This window comes from Phaeodactylum tricornutum, chromosome 10 (assembly GCF_000150955.2).
Source record: "Phaeodactylum tricornutum CCAP 1055/1 chromosome 10, whole genome shotgun sequence".
Taxonomy (NCBI): domain Eukaryota; phylum Bacillariophyta; class Bacillariophyceae; order Surirellales; family Neidiaceae; genus Phaeodactylum; species Phaeodactylum tricornutum.
Genome location: NC_011678.1, coordinates 932,371 through 950,365, shown reverse-complemented (window position 1 = coordinate 950,365; position 17,995 = coordinate 932,371). Strand labels below are relative to the sequence as shown.

The 17,995-nt window shown below is 48.5% G+C and overlaps 10 protein-coding genes across 10 annotated transcripts; 7 read left to right on the top strand and 3 right to left on the bottom strand.

The window, feature by feature from the left end:
* Nucleotides 1-224: 224 nt before the first annotated feature.
* On the top strand, nt 225-1,292 carry PHATRDRAFT_3061 (predicted protein; the record flags this gene model as incomplete). Its single annotated transcript, XM_002181076.1, has 1 exon — nt 225-1,292. A coding segment is annotated over one exon (1,068 nt), but the record flags the coding sequence as incomplete, so codon positions are not given.
* Nucleotides 1,293-1,606: 314 nt separating this feature from the next.
* Nucleotides 1,607-2,516, bottom strand: PHATRDRAFT_36641 (predicted protein; the record flags this gene model as incomplete). Its single annotated transcript, XM_002180893.1, has 2 exons — nt 1,607-2,283; nt 2,399-2,516. The coding sequence occupies 2 exons, from the start codon at nt 2,514-2,516 to the stop codon at nt 1,607-1,609; spliced, it is 795 nt and encodes a 264-aa protein (XP_002180929.1).
* A 1,126-nt stretch (nt 2,517-3,642) lies between these two features.
* Nucleotides 3,643-5,396, top strand: PHATRDRAFT_46628 (predicted protein; the record flags this gene model as incomplete). The annotated part of the gene is made up of 1 exon (XM_002181075.1): nt 3,643-5,396. The coding sequence occupies one exon, from the start codon at nt 3,643-3,645 to the stop codon at nt 5,107-5,109; it is 1,467 nt and encodes a 488-aa protein (XP_002181111.1). The 3' UTR covers nt 5,110-5,396.
* Nucleotides 5,397-5,662: 266 nt separating this feature from the next.
* On the top strand, nt 5,663-8,224 carry PHATRDRAFT_28056 (predicted protein). The gene is made up of 2 exons (XM_002181074.1): nt 5,663-6,080; nt 6,179-8,224. Exons 1-2 carry the CDS (start codon nt 5,756-5,758, stop codon nt 8,125-8,127), a joined length of 2,274 nt encoding a protein of 757 aa, XP_002181110.1. The 5' UTR covers nt 5,663-5,755; the 3' UTR covers nt 8,128-8,224.
* Nucleotides 8,205-9,178, bottom strand: PHATRDRAFT_46626 (predicted protein; the record flags this gene model as incomplete). The annotated part of the gene is made up of 2 exons (XM_002180892.1): nt 8,205-8,978; nt 9,095-9,178. 2 exons carry the CDS (start codon nt 9,176-9,178, stop codon nt 8,379-8,381), a joined length of 684 nt encoding a protein of 227 aa, XP_002180928.1. The 3' UTR covers nt 8,205-8,378.
* A 512-nt stretch (nt 9,179-9,690) lies between these two features.
* Nucleotides 9,691-11,044, top strand: PHATRDRAFT_46625 (predicted protein). The gene has a single exon (XM_002181073.1). The coding sequence runs from the start codon at nt 9,907-9,909 to the stop codon at nt 10,888-10,890; it is 984 nt and encodes a 327-aa protein (XP_002181109.1). The 5' UTR covers nt 9,691-9,906; the 3' UTR covers nt 10,891-11,044.
* A 1,050-nt stretch (nt 11,045-12,094) lies between these two features.
* Nucleotides 12,095-13,752, top strand: PHATRDRAFT_13078 (predicted protein; the record flags this gene model as incomplete). The annotated part of the gene is made up of 3 exons (XM_002181072.1): nt 12,095-12,332; nt 12,475-13,255; nt 13,332-13,752. Coding segments are annotated over 3 exons (1,440 nt in total), but the record flags the coding sequence as incomplete, so codon positions are not given.
* Nucleotides 13,753-14,449: 697 nt separating this feature from the next.
* PHATRDRAFT_36635 (predicted protein) lies at nt 14,450-15,050 on the top strand (the record flags this gene model as incomplete). Its single annotated transcript, XM_002181071.1, has 2 exons — nt 14,450-14,815; nt 14,910-15,050. The coding sequence occupies 2 exons, from the start codon at nt 14,450-14,452 to the stop codon at nt 15,048-15,050; spliced, it is 507 nt and encodes a 168-aa protein (XP_002181107.1).
* A 72-nt stretch (nt 15,051-15,122) lies between these two features.
* On the bottom strand, nt 15,123-16,094 carry PHATRDRAFT_36634 (predicted protein; the record flags this gene model as incomplete). Its single annotated transcript, XM_002180891.1, has 1 exon — nt 15,123-16,094. The coding sequence occupies one exon, from the start codon at nt 16,092-16,094 to the stop codon at nt 15,123-15,125; it is 972 nt and encodes a 323-aa protein (XP_002180927.1).
* Nucleotides 16,095-16,696: 602 nt separating this feature from the next.
* Nucleotides 16,697-17,951, top strand: PHATRDRAFT_36633 (predicted protein; the record flags this gene model as incomplete). The annotated part of the gene is made up of 2 exons (XM_002181070.1): nt 16,697-17,299; nt 17,391-17,951. The coding sequence occupies 2 exons, from the start codon at nt 16,697-16,699 to the stop codon at nt 17,949-17,951; spliced, it is 1,164 nt and encodes a 387-aa protein (XP_002181106.1).
* Between the last annotated feature and the right edge of the window lie 44 nt (nt 17,952-17,995).

The window sequence follows — 17,995 nt, the reverse complement described above, 5'->3', positions numbered from 1 at the left end:
TTGAAATGGAAACTCACACGGACGGTGAGCTGCATTCTCCTACCGCACTGCGAATCTGGCGGCGACGACTCCAATCCGTGGCTGCATCCGTACTGCTGGTAGGAAATTTGGTTTTGCTTCCAATCCAGTCGCCTTCTTTGCCAACGTCGTCCGATACTGCTCCGTATCAATCTTTTCTTCTTCCGCATGCGAGTGCTGCAACTACGTCACAAGACAACAGCGTGCAAGCCGAATCTGTCCTCAATGAAGTCTGGGGACTCGTTAATCGTTACTTTATAGACCGGACCTTCAACGGCCAAGATTGGGACACCGTGCTGTCCAAATATACCATGCAAATATCCAAAGCCAACAGCAACACCCCCGACCAAGAAATGAAACTGATTGCCGAAATGGTCAAATCCCTCAACGACAAGTATAGTCGCGTTTTATCGGCGGAACAGTACGCCGCGATTCAAAAGTTTGACTTGATTGGGGTTGGGGTCACGCTTATGCCGAACTCGGCCAAACAAATCATCGTCGGTGCACCGCCGATCGTCGGTTCGGCGGCCGACAAGGCTGGACTCCGAACAGGTGACTACGTCACGGCTGTCAACGGGGTTTCAACACAAGGCCGTACCGCCTTTGACATTATCGACCAAATATCTGACAATCCCAATGCACAAACAGTAGCAATGACGATCCGGCCGAAAAACAAAAGCAACGATATTGAAGCGGAGCGTGTCGTCGTCATGGACCGACTCTTCCAGGAAATCAAAGATCCCATTCGCTACAAAATAACCGAAACTCGCGCCGACGGAACCAAAGTTGGATACATTCGCATAGCCGAGTTCAATTCACTGGTCAAAGCCAGACTGGAGGATGCTCTGCGGGATCTGAAAGCGGACGGAGCGAATGCCTTCGTTTTGGATTTGCGTATGAATACGGGCGGGGCCTTTCAGTCAGCGGTTGAAATTTCAAGTTTGTTCATCGAAAACCGCGTTGCTACCTACGTTGTCGACAGTGGCAACGTAGAGTTGCCTTTTCGAACAACTCCAGGCCGCCTCGCAATTGATCCCACAGTCCCTATGGTCGTATGGATTGACGGAATGTCCGCTTCTGCTTCCGAAGTCTTGGCAGGATCCTTACACGACAACTGTCGCGCGGTACTCATGGGGAACAAATCCTTCGGTAAGGGTTTAATTCAAGCGGTGTACGGCCTTAAGAATGGCGCGGGTCTGGTGCTTACCGTAGCCCGCTACGTCACACCCAGCGGTAACGACATCCAAGGGATCGGAATCAACCCGGACATTAGCGGCAAAAGTATCGTTCCATTCCCCTTGCCGGTCATGGGAACTGATACGTCTAGGATTGACTTCAACGACGTACGATCACGGTTGGGTCCTTCCATGTGTCAGTTGCCGGAAGAACATGGCCGTTCTCAGTAGAACTTAACTGGCTGCGAAAGCTAATCCAATGCCGGAAAGGGGCCGTCTTTTTACTCAGCAATTCCATACACCGCGGCGACAGCCTCTCCCACGTCAGCTACCTATATTCCTAAACTGTAAGCTACAAACGACACTGAATCTTGAGGGCAGGCATTCAGAATAAGAGGGTGCTGATAATAATTTTATTTTCGGGTATTGCTCCACCCCCAAATTATAACGTCCTTGTCATAGACTGTTTTTTGGAAGGACTCTCGTTTAAGCATTGAGTCCAGGTATTCGTTTACAGCCGGAAATTTCTGGGCGAGGTCAATAGCATTGTCCTTGAACGCTTCAATACCCGTTCGCAAATGATACAATTTGGGTGACAAGCTGCAGTCGAGCAAGGTCAGCTTTTCGCCGTTTCCAACGAGGTATGGCCCCGTTCGGTTTTCCAATTGCAGATGTTCCTCTAGCCTCAATAAGACGGACTCAAGAGAACATTTCATTTCCTGGTCTTCGTCATCTCCATCCGGGATGTGCTTTAAATACTTTGCCACGGAAGGGAAAAATCCAGAAATTGCATCTTCGGCTTCGTCCATTTCTTTTTTGCCACCCTTGAGCGAAGGATCCGGAAAGAAGAAGTCGAGATAGTCAGCAATCACATCCGATTCCACATAGCATTCCTTTCGATGTCGAAGGGCTGGCAGTTTGCCCTCGTAGTACTCTGTCAGCCAGGCAGGTTTGGTATCTTCAGTACAAGGTTTAAGTTCGTATTGTAGACCCTTTTCCTCCAGAACTAAACGGACGAAATGGGCAAAAGGGCAGTCGCCAACAAGTGTGCCATCCGCGGCAGCTTTTAAGTACAGCGTCATTCCCCCCTCTGTAACAAAATGTTCAACGAAGTGAGAAAGCAAGTCAAAAAAGCAGTATCTTTGGACGACAAAATGGCAATCGACTACCAGAAGACTCCAACGAAATTCTCTGCCATTCCTCACCGGTTGGCGTGGCTCCTTCTCTGCGGATCTCCAAACCCCTGTTTTGCACCATGCAAAGCGCGGACTTTGTGGACTGCAGTGGCCAACCACAAGCGAATGACATCGGCCGAAAGGCCATCGTCGTTCTCCAGCTGACCGTCGTTAGGACCAACAGGCTGGTTGCGATTCGAAGCGGATCCATTGCACTCGTTTGCGAACAGCTTCAGAGCTGACTGATATCGAGAATCCAATGAACAACAATCAGAGCGTCACAGGAGATTATTGGCTAGACGAAGTGCTTTTTCTGTTATTCCGTTGATGGTGTTGATGGTTTGAGCTACTTCGCTATGTAAGCCGCGATGGAAAAGGGTTGACCGTGATTCTTCCTCGCATTGACGAAAGATGGACAGACGAGTATATTGTCAGACAGTCTCCCGGGACTGATTGATTTTTTTCCGACAGCATGCAACAAGTGTTTACCCAGCGTTCCAGCACTCGAACACATTCACTTGTCATACAAGGAATGACTACAGCTTGTGAAGCAGTCACGTACCGTGAACGTCAGAAAACAACGTATGTTTGGATGAATAAGACATAACCGATCAATGCATAGTTGTATTCCGTTCTTTGTTTTTCTTCGCTTTCACTGTTTGTTTGTTTGTTGACTGTGATTTTACTTCTGTTGCGGTCGAACACGAATAATACGACACCGACCTGGGGTTATTGTCGAAATGCGGCTGGTGAGCTTCCATTTGAAGATATAGGCTTACAGTTACATTAATTGTAACAAAAACATAAAAGACAAATGCCATTCTTGCGTTTCGAAAAATCTATTTATATGTATAATTTTTCGGACGGACTTCGATTGAACGTAATAATGTAAACTCACAGTTAATTAACTTTGATGAAAGTGTCAAAAGTAATCCTACCGCACAGGAATCCTACGTCCAAGCGGAACAAAACGATCGAATGGAACTAATATGTGCCAGCAAAGAGAAATTCACTGGGAAAGGTAAGGGCTTGGGATGACATCTGCCAACCTGCCAACTCGCGTCTTCGTGACCAACAACAGGACAAAGCAAAACAAATGGGCAAAACCGAGGAAGTTGACTTCTGTCCCAAGCCTTGTCATGCACGCAACTGTTGACATACGACAAGTAGGCCTGTTCCACTCCCACTCGAAGAGAAAGAGCCTTTTTGAATCCAATAGACCAGTCAGTTAGAGAAACCCTTGTCCATCTTTGTGCACACATTGGCCTTGACGAATGAAACTGCAACGCGATCTTCCATTGTCGGAATTATCCTCGTCGGTGACTTCATCCTGTGGCAAGATTGGAACGTCCACTTTTTTAACTCGTACCACACAACCCACCGAAAACGGCAAAGAGGTGTGTCCGGAAACAAGCCCAGTAAGACGCTCTGGGACATCTACGCGGATACCGTTCTTAGGATGTTGGATTCTGACCAAGAAATGGGCGCAGCATCATATCCATCTGATCTCGAGAAGTCCAGCAACTTTGGTAGTTCCCACTATTGTATTCCTCTCGTTGTGCGCATGCGGCTTTGCTCTGACCTTCATGCTGGCCCGTTCAGAAGAAGAAGACATTCGCAGCGAAGTGTTGCGCGCTGCAGCTGAAAAAGGGCAGTGGTTCTCCGATCAGCTCCATCAAGCGATTCTACCTCTTTTCTCTATGGCTCAGTTTGTCAATCAGCTTGAAATCTTTCAAACTTTGCCCGAAGAGATCGGACCAGCGTTCGAAAACAATTCTTTGCCGTTCGTCGACTCGTCTTTCACTCATCGAAATGTCACTGGTGTCTGTGATCGGCCGGATTTGGTGCAGCGTTTCAGTGACAATTTTCAAGTGCTTCTTGCCTGCGACGAGAATTTAGTTGTGTGCGCAGACAGACTTCGACTACAGCAAGTGGTCTTAAATTTGGGCCGCAACGCTGCAAAGTTTGTCGGTCAAGGGTTTGTACGACTTCGAGCTACATGCGTTGGTGATGATGTTTGCATCTATGTTGAAGACTCTGGGCCGTCGATTCCAATGGGTAAGCGGAAAGACCTTTTCTGCCGCTTCCAGGAGAGCTTGGATTCTTTGAGTCAAGGAACTGGGATTGGTCTAAATCTTTGCAAGGAACTCGTTGATTTGATGGGTGGATCAATATTTCTGGACGAATCTTACATCAGTGGACATGCTGGGGGGGATGGTACCCGGATTGTCATCAATCTACGCAAACCTCCTATTGAAAGTTCAGGTTCGGACAATCCAGAATTGGAAACTTTGTGTGCCTCGGCGGATGAATGCAATGACAAAAGGATCGAGAAGACGCGGACACTCCCTGCGAAACTTTCGGTGCTGATCGTTGATGACGAGAGGATCCTTCGAAAACTTGCGTCTCGATCTATTAGCAAAATAGCTCCAGATTGGTCAATCCGAGAAGCTGCTAGTGGCGAGACCGTCCTCCAGCTGATTACTTGCGGTGAGTCGTTTGATCTAATCTTTATGGATCAATACATGACTAGTACCGATCGGCAGCTAACTGGAACTGAGACAGTTCGAGAACTCCGTTCGCGACGAGTAAACTCCATCGTCTGCGGGCTATCCGCGAACGACCTACAGCAAGCTTTTACTGGAGCCGGCGCGAATTATTTCATAATGAAGCCATTTCCCTGCAAAGCTGTTGAGCTAGAGACCGAATTACTCCGAATAACTGAGTGCATTGACCGATAGCACCCTTGTCGATCTCTTTGAGTAAGGGTCTTAGCTATCTAATTCGAAAACGACACGAAGTTTAATGGGCCTTCGCCGGGACAGACCCAGGACTTACTGGATAAACATTTTGTCCGAGGTCACAGTGACTGAGAAATGTAAAATTCGCGCCATCGGAACGGCAAAACACGTGCTTCCCGATATCTCCGGAATGGAAAAATACGGTTAGTCGTGTTTTACGCATGACGCCAATTGGAAAAAGAGAACATGTTCAAATCACGTTCTTCGCTAAGGTTGTTTCAAGAGCCACTTCCGTTTGCTGAATGAAGCACATGCATACTAGCCTTTTTGCGGTGTACGGGTTCATTGGGCCATCCACCTGGCCGCTGCCGTCCAAGGATATCACAAAGCACGTTCTACAGAAATGTAGTTTCAGAGGGCTGAGGCACGCACGATCTCGAATGCACTCTACTAGAGCTGCTCCCTGACGCTGTCGTTTTTATAGGTGTCATTTCGGGGAGCTCAATATCAGTTCAAAGCACGTTCTTCATAGACCAGTGAATGAACTGTAATGCAAAATTGCAGCAGATCTTTTGTGACACGTCCATAAATTTTGATAGAGCTTTATGCCAGCCGTCAAACTTCCAAAAAGCTATCTCGATCAACAATGAAAATCACAACCACCGCTACGCTTGGATTCCCTCGGATGGGGCCGAATCGCGAGCTCAAGTTTGCTCTGGAAAAGCATTGGAAAGGATCGCTGAGTGAAGTGGATCTTATCAAGGTTAGCGAAGATGTTGAGACTATGGGTTGGAAGCTTCAGAAGGAAGCCGGTATCGACCTGATCACAGTGGGTGATATGTACCTCTACGATTGTGTTTTGTTTTGGATTGAGTCGCTGGGAATAGTGCCTCATCGCTTCGAGAATTTGGCGGCTGGGACGACGCGTATGTTTTCCATGGCTCGAGGTGTTGACGGTGCCGAAGCTCTAAGTAAGATGCTCTTTCTTGATTCGCCTCATATTATCCATTCGACACGAGAATCCTCCTAACAAGCCTCTTTCTTTTCCATGTTGTGCTAATGTGAATAGGCATGAAAAAATGGATCACGAGCAACTACCACTACATGGTTCCTGAGTTCGACAAGTCATCTAAGATTGCGCCTGACTTTTCCTCCTTCATTTCCAGTGTTGAGCGAGGCGTCGGGGTTCTCGGAGCTGAATGCGCCATACCTGTTGTGTTGGGACCCGTTTCCATCTGCTTTTTTGCGCGCATCGTCGACGACGCTCTGACCACGCATGAGTTGATTGCTTTGTTGATTCCTGTGTACAAAACTCTTCTGCAGAAGGTTGCCGATCTGGGAGTGAAAGAAATTCAGATTCATGAACCTGCAATCGTCCTCGAAGAAGTTGGGCTTATCGCCTCTTTGAAGACCGTTTATCCAGCCATCCTGCCGAAAGGCCCGAAGATTAATTTCGTTACCGCTATGGACGATGTAGGGAAAGCTAATTATGATTGGCTTATCTCGGAGTCGAACGGACTTAACATCCTTTCGATGGACTTCACCCGTGGAAATACACTTGGATTGATCGAAAAGCGAGGATTTCCCTCCTCTAAGATGCTTGGCGCGGGCCTCGTTGACGCTCGCAATGTTTGGAAGGTCGACCCCGGTAAAGTCCTTCCGCTCACCGACAAGCTGAAGTCTCTAGGGATTGAGTTTCGTGTACAACCTTCTACATCTTTACAATACACTCCTTGGGACTTGGATCGTGAAATGCAATTGGACAACCACCCGGCAGCTCAGGTTCTCTCCTTTGCAAAGCAAAAGTTAGACGAACTGGTGCTTCTAGCGCAGGCAATATCGGGTGAGAAGTCAGCACTCGATACGCATACGGCAGCTTGGACCACCTTCCACTCTGCCCATACGGGCTCTACTTTGACGAAGGAACGAATCAAGCACTTGAAAGAGACTGATTTTCGCCGTCCCGAGCCGTACAAGCAACGCCGTCCGAAGCAATTGGTCGGCGTACCACTCCTACCCACGACCACTATTGGATCCTTCCCACAAACCAGCGAAATCCGGCGACTTCGATGGGAATGGAAAAAGGGTAGGCTGACCAACGAGGCGTACGAGAGGGCCATGGACCAGCACATTGCTTACTGTATTGGTATCCAGGAAGCTATCGGCATAGATATCTTGGTGCATGGTGAGCCTGAACGGACGGACATGGTTGAGTTCTTTGGTCAACAAATGGAGGGAATTCTCTTTTCGGAACATGGGTGGGTCCAGTCATTCGGCTCTCGTTGCGTCCGTCCTCCTATTATCTGGTCAGATATTCAGCGACCTAAGGCGATGACAGTGCGCGAGTTCAAGGTTGCCCAGGATTTAACGTCAAAACCGGTGAAAGGCATGCTGACTGGTCCAATTACTATTCTGAATTGGTCTTTCCCTCGTGTCGACGTGTCTCGCAAAGAGCAAGCGTACCAACTTGCTCTTGCTATTCGGGATGAAGTAGCTGATCTGGAAAGTGCTGGCTGCAAGGTCATTCAGGTGGACGAGCCTGCTCTTCGTGAGGGAATGCCACTCCGAACCGCCCAAAAGGAAGAGTATTTGACGTGGTCTGTTGACGCCTTTCGCCTGGCAACTGCGGTTGCTGCGAGCGAGACACAGATTCACACTCACATGTGTTACTGTGAGTTTAACGACTGTATGGAAGCAATTGATAGGCTCGACACGGACGTAAACTCAATCGAGAACGCACGCAGTGACAACGCGACCTTAGAAGCCTTTCAGCGCGTCGGATACGAAAAAGGTTTTGGCCCTGGCTTGTACGACATTCATTCACCTGTTGTCCCACCAATCGACATCATGTACGAAAAACTCAGCAGTTTTTTGAAGGTTCTTGACGTCGAGCACACCGTCGTCAACCCCGATTGTGGTTTAAAGACGCGAGGGTGGCCAGAGACGATCTTGGCCTTGAAGCACATGGTTGCAGCTGCTCATAATGTTCGCAGAAATCTCGGAATCGAAACGCAGTAAGGTGATGCCAGCAATTATGTAGACGAGCATTGGTCTGACAGTTAAGATGTTTACGTCAGATTCATGGAGGCAAAAGTAGACCCATTGGTGATTTCTCTTTACTGTGTTAGTGTATGGTAGAATGTGGTTTAAAAACCGGTTGCTCATAAAATCCGAGCTGCAGCACTTCACACGTATAAACACACAATATGTGCGAAATACCGAAGCAGCAAACATTCTTGCGGCGATGCTTGCATTCGTTGCCTTTTCCGTTACTTTGTGAGTCTTTCGAATGCTCCAACTAGTTCCTTGGACTCCACCGTGCTGCCGAATATTCCTCCCTGTGCGACAACCATTTCCAAGGCGACACGATGAAAGTCGTCAAAGAAGGAAGCGCACGCATCAGAAACCACAACGCAGTGTATACCGCGATCATTGGCCTCGCGAACGGTTGTGTGCACGCATACCTCGGTGGTAACACCACACACAAAGAGAGTTCGGATGTTGCGCGCCGCCAGAATAACTTCCAAATCTGTACCGTAAAAGGAACCTTTTCCCGGTTTGTCAATCACCGCTTCGCCGTCCACTGGATAGAGAGCAGGAATAATGTCGTGTCCCATTTCTCCTCGGATGAGGATTCGTCCGTTGGGTCCTTGAGTACCAATCACTTGGGAGGCACAGCCCAACCGCTGTAGTTTGTGACCGTGGACATCTAGCATGTCTGCTCGGTGTCCTTCTCGAGTGTGAAGAACTGTAAGATTTGCTTTTCGTGCGGCTTGGAGAACTTTTTGGCACGGATCAATCGCTCTTTGCAACTTGGAAACGTCATTCCCAAGGAGCTCACCAAATCCCTGGGGTTCCAAAAAGTCGCGCTGTTCCATGAAAAAGGTTAGAAAGAATACGTTGGATAAGCTAGAGTTTATCCATTCACGCTTTATAGACCGACCGTGTACATAGCGTTATTACGTCGGGCCCTCGTGCTGCTTACCTGCATGTCAATTATGATCAAAGCCGCCGAGTCCAGCTCTATCTCGCCGACGTGCGGCTGCATGGACAGTGCTATCTGGACCATGACTGACTCGCTAGCTACCTAGTTCGAAATAATTCAAAGGAAGGATTCTGCAAGGTCGAAGACGTAGGAAAAGGCCAATTTCCGGTGGAAAGAAGAGGCAAAGGCCGGTCGAGGAGGGGAGAGCGCACTTTTCGTCGGGCTCGGCCAGTTCCTCCCGCGAAGAAATTCCTGTGCGTGTCCGATATCGGGATCGGGATCTGGGAACTTGAAATTGCGACAGAAAGAGGCCAGAGGAAGAAGGTACGGGTAGGAACTATAACCCAAAGGCAAACCGATCCGTGTCGTTCTTCTACAATTAATGAAAAGCGTTCTTTGTTACGGCTTCGGAGAAAGAGATTTCTGGCCCTGAAAGTACGCCAAGATGACATAGATCCCCATTGTGACATCATCTCTGACGTGGCACATTCATGGTGGCGCCGTGCCCTCCCTCCACATCCGTGATCCAACAGGAGAGGGGTAGCGGACGGAACTTACCTTGCCCTCGGGATATAGGCGCATTCGAAAAAGCCCGGATTTGTTGTCATCGAGTCGGGTGGTCGTTTGGAATCAAGGTGAGACTGTCGAACACAACTGGCTGTCAGTTGACCGTTTCGGGGATCCCCTTGGTCTCCCACTGCAGGAACCTAGCCAAGAAGGACAACGAGTTCATATGACAAATTGACTGTGAGTGAGCTACGCACAAATCATACATAGTGAGCGTAAACTGCGGAGGAATCGGGTGATACAAAATGCCGAGTACGAGTATAGTACGCCTTCTGATCTCCGTATTGCTCGTAATGGGCAAGGCGGCATTCGCCGAGGACTACGTGTTCATCGGAGTCTCGGGTGGTCTGCAGGATGGATTTCCGGATCACGTCAAGCTCGACTATCACAGTGGCCAAGACGATGAAGTGCGAGCTGTCTTTGTCGGACGAGCCCTCGTCAGAGGGACGAAAGCCTATTTGGATGTCATGCAGGATGGTTGGCGTCAGTATACTTCTGAACCGGGACAGCCGCTCATCAACTCGGTTGTGGTCGTCTCAGGATGCCATGAGCACGCCAATCAGTACTGGATATACGCTGTAGACAGCCGTCAAGTCTTGGCCGTTCTCAACAACGAACCTCGTTTCTTGTCGATTACTCCGGACACTGGGTTGGTTGATTTGACCGTGGCGGAAACGGACAAAGCCGTCAAAGTACTAGCACAATCACAGATTCAGAAACAAGGAAAAAGAAATACTACCCACGTTAGTTTTCCTATTGTGGTGGCCACTTGGTACCACGAATCATTTCTTCCTAGTCCACCGATGCGTCACCTACCAGACGGAACCGCAATCACAAATTTTCCCGCGTCCTTGGCACTCTGGGCCAAAGTGAACGACGCTGACCGAGTCACGGGGTGCGACTATACACCGACTGATAGTTCGAGTAGTATCGGCAGCAACAACACTGTTGAGGAATGCGAAGCTTCGTCTCGGACGCTGGCTGCGCAACGACGGTACTGGGATGGTATTCGATCCGCGGTACGAGCGGCCGAGGCCGACCGGCCATCGCGAGACGTATGGCGTGCGAATGGACCACCGTTCGCGTGCGAAAGATTGGCCCGCTTGGGTGTGGATGCCGACACCGCGCGCATCAATTACTCTTTCTCCGCCGAGGAGCTACATTCTGTATTTCGAGATACCGAGTATCGGTTGGATCTCAATCAAGCTGTATTGACTGTGATGCACTAGATCATAGCATGCGGAATCTTCCCCGGCACAAAGAAACGGGAGGTGTTTGTGCACCACGACAAACTGATACGACGTCACGTTGTGAGATAGGCCATTGACAAGAGGAAGGCTGACGCTGTCCCTCTTCAAGGTAACCTATAAGTGTAATTTATTGCGAACTTACTGTCACAAGCGCCTTGCTGTGCTGTAACGGAAAACTTTCGCTATCAAAACAGTTCGATTGATTTGCTTTTTGACCTAGGGTCACTAGGTTTTCCATTTTGAATCCAAGGTGTCACTACCAGATTACTAGTTCCAGCGAGAGTGTCAGCGAATAATCGAGTCAACGCAGAGGAACAGGATCGACGATCCAGCAGTCCCTTGATTTCTATTCTTCCTTCTATCCTTGGGAAGTAGACGCACCCATTATTTCATTTAACACTATTTGTTTTGCCTACAAATAAGTAAATGGCTCTCCTCGAACTCTGCCTGGGCAACCGGTATCCGAATAGAATCAGAAATGGACTCGAGTCCTTCCGAATGCCGTACCAGTATGGTTTTATGCTTCCCGAAATTTATCGGGAAGTATATTGGACACGTGCTTTTCCAAGGGAAACGATCTTACCAAACGAAGGAAGTTCATCTCCTCGTCGCAGAGGTGTTTCGTTCCATCGCGTTGCATTTCTACGATCGACCGGTACGGTACTGTTTTGCATATACGATCCGATGTGCGGAGCCCTCGGGACACTTTCGCGGCCAGCGAGATTTTCCCATAGATAATTCCTCCCCCAGTCGAGTTATTCTCGTCGGGTGTCAGTGTCGAGCAAAGGCAAGGCAAGGTAGTGAAACAGATTGTCTCTTACAGTCAGCAAATTTCCAAACTATGCCTGGTCAAGACGATGCCGCCATGGCACCGGCTCCTTCTGGTTTTGGACGAGTGCAACATGTACGTATTCGTGGCAGAATTGGCATCGAAAGGTCGGAACTTGGTTGTTTTTGACAGATCGTTGGTAGTTGCAGAGGCAATCGTGTCCAGTTGCGCGTGTCCTCTACCTCTGTCGGAAGAAGCAAGCGCGATACCACTGGTTGACATTGACATTGAGATTGCGTGATGGTGCACGTACATAATGCCGATGGATTGTTTCTTACCGTTCGTTCGTTCGTTCTTCACTGCTGCATCCTTGTCTCTCAACAGGAACTTCACGGCTTTTACAAAGGGCTTTCCATGAATGGCGCCGATATGGGAGCGTGGTGTCAGCTGTTCTTCGATAACCTAGGAACCTTGCTCGGTGTGTTGATTGCTGTGCAGGATATGGAAAACTTTGGCGTTAGTCGGGGAGTTATCAACGAAACCGTTTTTGGCAAGATTGTTCCCGGCGTGGGAATCAGTCTCTTGGTCGGCAACGTCTACTATTCCTGGCAAGCCATTCGGCTGACAAATAAATTCGGAAGACAGTACACGGGTAAGTTTACTGTGTATTAACACGCGATGCTTCGCGCGCCACCGCTGCTTCTACAGCAGTACCTCCTTCTTGGAGTCGACCAACTTTTCTCTTAGACACGCCCCCTAATTTCTCTGCTGGTTCTTTTGTTTGATCTTTACAGCTCAACCCTACGGCATCAACACTCCTGCCGCCTTTTCCTTTGTCTTCAACATCATGTACACGGTTTATTTCATCAAAGCCGATTTTGCCGCTGGAAACAACGACGAAGCATTTCTGTTGGCCTACAAGGTGGCCTTGGCCGCAAACTTTATTACAGGTCTCATTGGGGTCTTTTTGGGCTGTTTTGGGCGTCTCATTCTCAAAATCGTCCCTCCCGCTGCCCTGCTGGTTCCCATTGCGGGGATTGGGATTGCGTTTTTGGGGCTCGAGCAGCTTACCGGTACCATCTCCGCACCCTTGGTGGGATACAGTACCATCATGTGGGTCTTTCTGGGATGGTACGCCGGAATCAAGGTCGGCGTGGGTCCGTGGCGCATCCCAGAAGCCGTCATGGTTATCTTGGTGGGAGTGGTTTTGGGCTGGGCAACCGGGCTCAACAAAAAAGAGGATGTACGCGAGGCTTCCGATCTCGTCAAATGGTGGGGTCTCAAGTGGACTGGAACCGAGCTTTTTGAAGACTTTGGTGAAGTCGTTGATTACCTCGGTATCGTTATTCCGATCGGAATTAGCGCGTCGTCAAGCACCCTCATGTGTCTGGTCAGTGCCAAGGAAGCGGGTGATCCCTTTCCCGTACACGAAACTATGATTTCGGATGGAATTGGAACAATGATTGGAGCCTTTTTTGGCAACCCTTTTGGAGCCGTGATTTATATTGGACACCCAGCTTACAAGCGCTCTGGAGCCCAGGTTGGGTACTCCTTGGCTAACGGGATTTTGTACATGTAAGTGGCTTTTTCGCTCTTGGCTTCGCGAACCACATCCTTGAGATTCTAAATATTTCGCTTTATCCCTTTTCAGGGTCATGTCCTTGATCGGAGTTCTTGCCCTGATCCAGAGTTTTGTAAATCGTGCCACGATCGGACCCATCATTCTGTTCGTTGGTATCATGATTAACGAAGAAGCGTTGAACTTTATTCCTTCTCGGCATTATGCTGCTTACATAGTTGGTTTATTCCCGTCAATATACGATTGGGTAGTGAACATTTCCAACCGCTCTCCCTTGGAGGGCACAGCTGCTGATGGAGGCTCTTACAATACAGGTTTCCCTGGTGGAAGTGGTTGGATTGGAGTTTTGGCGTGGAAGCGAGGAGCTCTTTTGGTTTCCATGGTTTGGACTTCGATGATTGTCATGGTAATCGATCGCAAGTGGACCAAGGCTCTGATTTGGGCCCTCGTTGGAGCCGCGTTCTCTGTGTTTGGAATTATTCACATGCCGGAAGCTGGATTCGAATTCTTTTCGGAACCACACTGGGAATACTGCAGCGGACCTGCGGATAGCAGCGGCGTTGTCGCCACTCCTTCTTGCTGGGACCAAGCGGAGCAATGGATGTTCTTTGTTGCGTATATGATGCTCGCTGGAACATTCAGCATCATTGAACTTGCCAAGCGCTTCGACGAAACTATTCAAGAAGAAGTCGACGATGAATCGGCACACGCGTTCGATGACTGGTTCAAGGATGCTGCCAAAGGACAGCAAGACTCCGCGTCCAGCAGTGACGAGGATCTCAAGAAGTCGGAAATGGTGGAGGAAGATTTTGTGGTGGAAGAAGACTCCTCGTAATTGTTGTCGAAAAAATATATATGTGTACACATGAAAGCAGGATCCCGGAGTCTTTTTTTCTTCTCCGGGGTTTTCGTTCTTTTGAATAGGCCTATAATCATAATAACGGTTTTTGATGGCATCGATAAAATTTGATATTCTCAAGGGTATGCGTTGACATTCTCTCGCACTCACATCCTTTCAGCTCTGTCGAATGCTAGTTCCTGAGAAAAAAGAAATGGATTTGGGCACGACTAGGTTATGGTCTCGGCGGCTCAAGAGAATGGAAGCGACAGCTTCTCTTAAGAAGTATTGACACGGTGCCTTACATACCGTAGGATTTCCTATCCCCGGACTCTCCATTTGCTGGAAAAAGATGGAATTGTTTCAAATTCGACCGGCTTTGACCCCACTTGAGACATTTGACAGCGCGGACGGAACGTCGTTTGTTCGAAAGCTTGAGAACAATGATGGAAATCGAACGTTGCTGTATGTTTTGTCGGGAGTCATGATTGGGATTGCCTTGGCCTCTGGGGCATTAATTGCTTTAATAGTTTGCTACTTTGGCCGCAATCGTGACGAGGGGAAAGTAGAAAACAAAGTGTACAATATTGCACTCGACGATACACATTCCGACCCTTCGTCTGCCGAAAGTTCTAACGAAAACGATGCTTCCGACGACATGGAAAATGAAGACCATTCTCACGATGAATTGGATTCTGAGGCCTGGGACTATTCAATCGTAAGCATTTTGTGTATGTGTGTGCGTATGACAGAGCATCAAACAATTTATTCTAACCTATTGACAATGGTTTTTCTTCTCGTGATTGTTTTAGGGACCGGGGATGGTTGAGCATATAATGGATACAATAGTTGATTTGGATGAAGAGTCCCTTGAAGACGAGCAAGGGTCAGAAAATTCAACGATCGACAAATGTACTGACGATTTAAACTCTTCGCATGGATTCGAAGTGTGACACGATATGGAGCAATAAAGTAAACTTACTTCCTTGCTCGTATATACGCGGATTTTTTTATCGGTAAATGGTTTAACACTTCCATCGATTTCCGCAATTTAAGCAGAGAACGAAAACTGTCATGGGTTCATCCGCACTTCGTGTTTGTTTTTGTGTACTTGTTGTTTTGACGGACTTACAACGGCCACAGGTAAAGAGCGACGCGTTCAACAAGTCTCCCTTGATACCGCACATTTCGTTGATCTTATCTTCGTTGGCCTGATCCCAATCAAGTCGCCTAGAATCAATAAGTTTTTTGGCTTCGGTCGCTCGTGCTTGACGCGTTTCGGCCGACGCGAGTTGTTCAGATGTAAAGGAGACGAGCTCCGATGCAGAAACCTGCCCAAGAATGACTTCTTGACAAAGCGATTGATTCTTTTTCAAGTTAAAGGCTAGGGATCGAGCCTTGTCCGTATATCCTTTACGATCTCTAAACTTTTCTGTTAGTGATGCTTCAATTTCTACCGCTCGGGGACCAATCAAGTGATCTACGGCGTCGGTGTTGACACCCGCCTCGGTGAGAGCCGGTTTCGCCAAAAGCAGCAGCTCGTAAAACTTTTTGCAAATATTCTGTCGCATGGGAGCGAGGCCTTGCCATTCCAAATCTGCAGCTGCGGGTGGAGAGTTTACCCTGCTATCTCGACGCTCAGATGTTTGCTTTTCTGGTTTATTGACGGAGGGACTAACGGACAGACTGCTCGAAGACAGCGCTGGTCTACCGGGGGTAGTATTGGAGTGGCTATTCGTTTCTGATGTATGCTTGGCAACCTGCTTCCACTTTTTCACCAGCGCTTTGGCTGTAGTATTCAGCGTCGGGTGCGACTTCAGTTGCGAGACTATTTTGCCGATCATAGTGTCGGACAGAATTTCGAGCGTCATTTCACAACGATCCAGAGCTTGCAGTACATCGTGCACACGTTCGACAGACTCACCAGAATCCACTGGGAGCTCCTTTGACAGTGCCTCTTTCAGGTCTTTTACCCGGGCAGTTGCAGAAGCGGACATGTCATATACAGTGGATAGAACCTTTTCAGAAGTTATTTGTCGTCGTCTTTGTCTCCGAACGGTGCGGGAAGACGCAGTATTTTCAAAGCAGTGATTGCAAGCTACCAATAACAGCGCTCTCACGGTCGCGGTCCATTGCCGCTGGAAGCATGGCTACAGATTTAGGTAGAAAAATCAACGACGGCTCAAAACGTATCCACTATTGCTGGGTGTGCTTCGAAAGTAGGTTTGTTTGCTTTGCGACATGGTTTCCCAAAAAGATGGACACGCGGATGACGCCATCACAGTTCACAACAGCAAGGCATCCTCGCGAACCGACTAACTGAAACACTCACGACAGGACCAAGCCGAAATCCTCTTATGAAACGTCTGATATTGGCAGTGAAAATATGAATTTAAAATTGACTGACCGTGAATGGCAGAGAATAAGAGACATTTGAATTCGATAAGTCATCGAATTGGAAACCAGAGATGTCTTTCTGGCAGGATAGCCATTTCCTTTCATCTTTCCTTGTTGTCACTGCCAACTTTACCTTAGCGCTTCCCCGGACACACGTTCCGTGTCCACCACGCACTACCCAACCACTGTAAAGTTGAGGAGCATGCTCCGAGATCTCGCCGAAACGCTGGAACAAGCCACGCCAAGGCAAACAGAGGAGGAGGATTCCGACAGCGATGATGATGACATCGAGGGTATCCTGCGACATCAATCCGAGACGGGGCAAATATCCCTGTCAGCTTTGAAAGCTTACATTCGCTCTGGATTGCAGTCGCACGGAACCGACGTGCGGTTTAACGACAGAGACTTGTTCGGAGACGGCGACCAGTCACCGATTCACTTGGATCACCAAGGGAAACAGTTTTATCGTGAGCTCTTTCGGACGGGTGGCGACATTCGTCAGCTAGCCGCCCTGGGCTGCGAGCCACTCAGTCCGTTTGCAAAAATGTGCGTAACGGGTGCCGTACATGCAGTGCGAGAAATGTTGCAACAATTGGACGACCCGTTGGGATTCGCTCCAACGAAACTCATACAAGCGTTGGAAAAGAGAGAAACTTCCATGCGGCTTTCTCCGCTGCTCATGATCGTGTCAATGGGAAAGAGTTTGCAATTGCCAAAGACGTCTTTGGCTCAGAAGCAACGACAGGTTGCGGAGATTTTATTGGAGTACGGCGCCCGCCCAGATGCCAAGGATGTTTGTGGAAAAGTACGTGTTGCGATCGAAAGGGTAGACATGGGCGACAGACTGTATCTCACTTTAACCATTCCATCGTTTCTCCCTGTTTTCATATGAACAGACAGTGTGTCACTACGGAATGGACCAAGAGGCGACAGCCATGACTCAATACGTTGCTGACCTGTGTATTGTTGCAAACCAGTCGAGCCATTTTTTCAATCAAAAGGTTGTCTTGCACAGTCTGCATAACGAAAGCATGAACGGCAAGATCGGTATTGCCAAAGGCTATGTAGTCAGCACAAAACGACGAGCAGTTCTAATAATGGACACGAAAAAGATAGTCGGTATTAAGCCGGAAAACATACTGTTGCAGCAACCTTCGAAAGCACCTCAAGAGTTGGTAAAGCTGTACGACGCACAGGATCGACTCGGTGAAGTCTGCCTCCTCGAATGCGTCCTTAAAAATTGCGTCGATGCCACCCAGCACTTGCTCGGTGAACACAATGCACGCGTCGACATTGAGGACTGGGATGGGTTTTCACCACTAAGCATGGCAACAATCCCGGCAGACAGTCCGGCAAATGAAGCCAGCCGCATTATTAGCAAGTATACAGCAAAAAAGAAGAGGCAACGTGAAAAAAACTTTTCCAAGGAAGGAAGCCTTTCTAACACGAAAGTATAGTGGGCAAGTCCAGCCGAGAGTGAATTTTGAAAGCCGAGAACTAC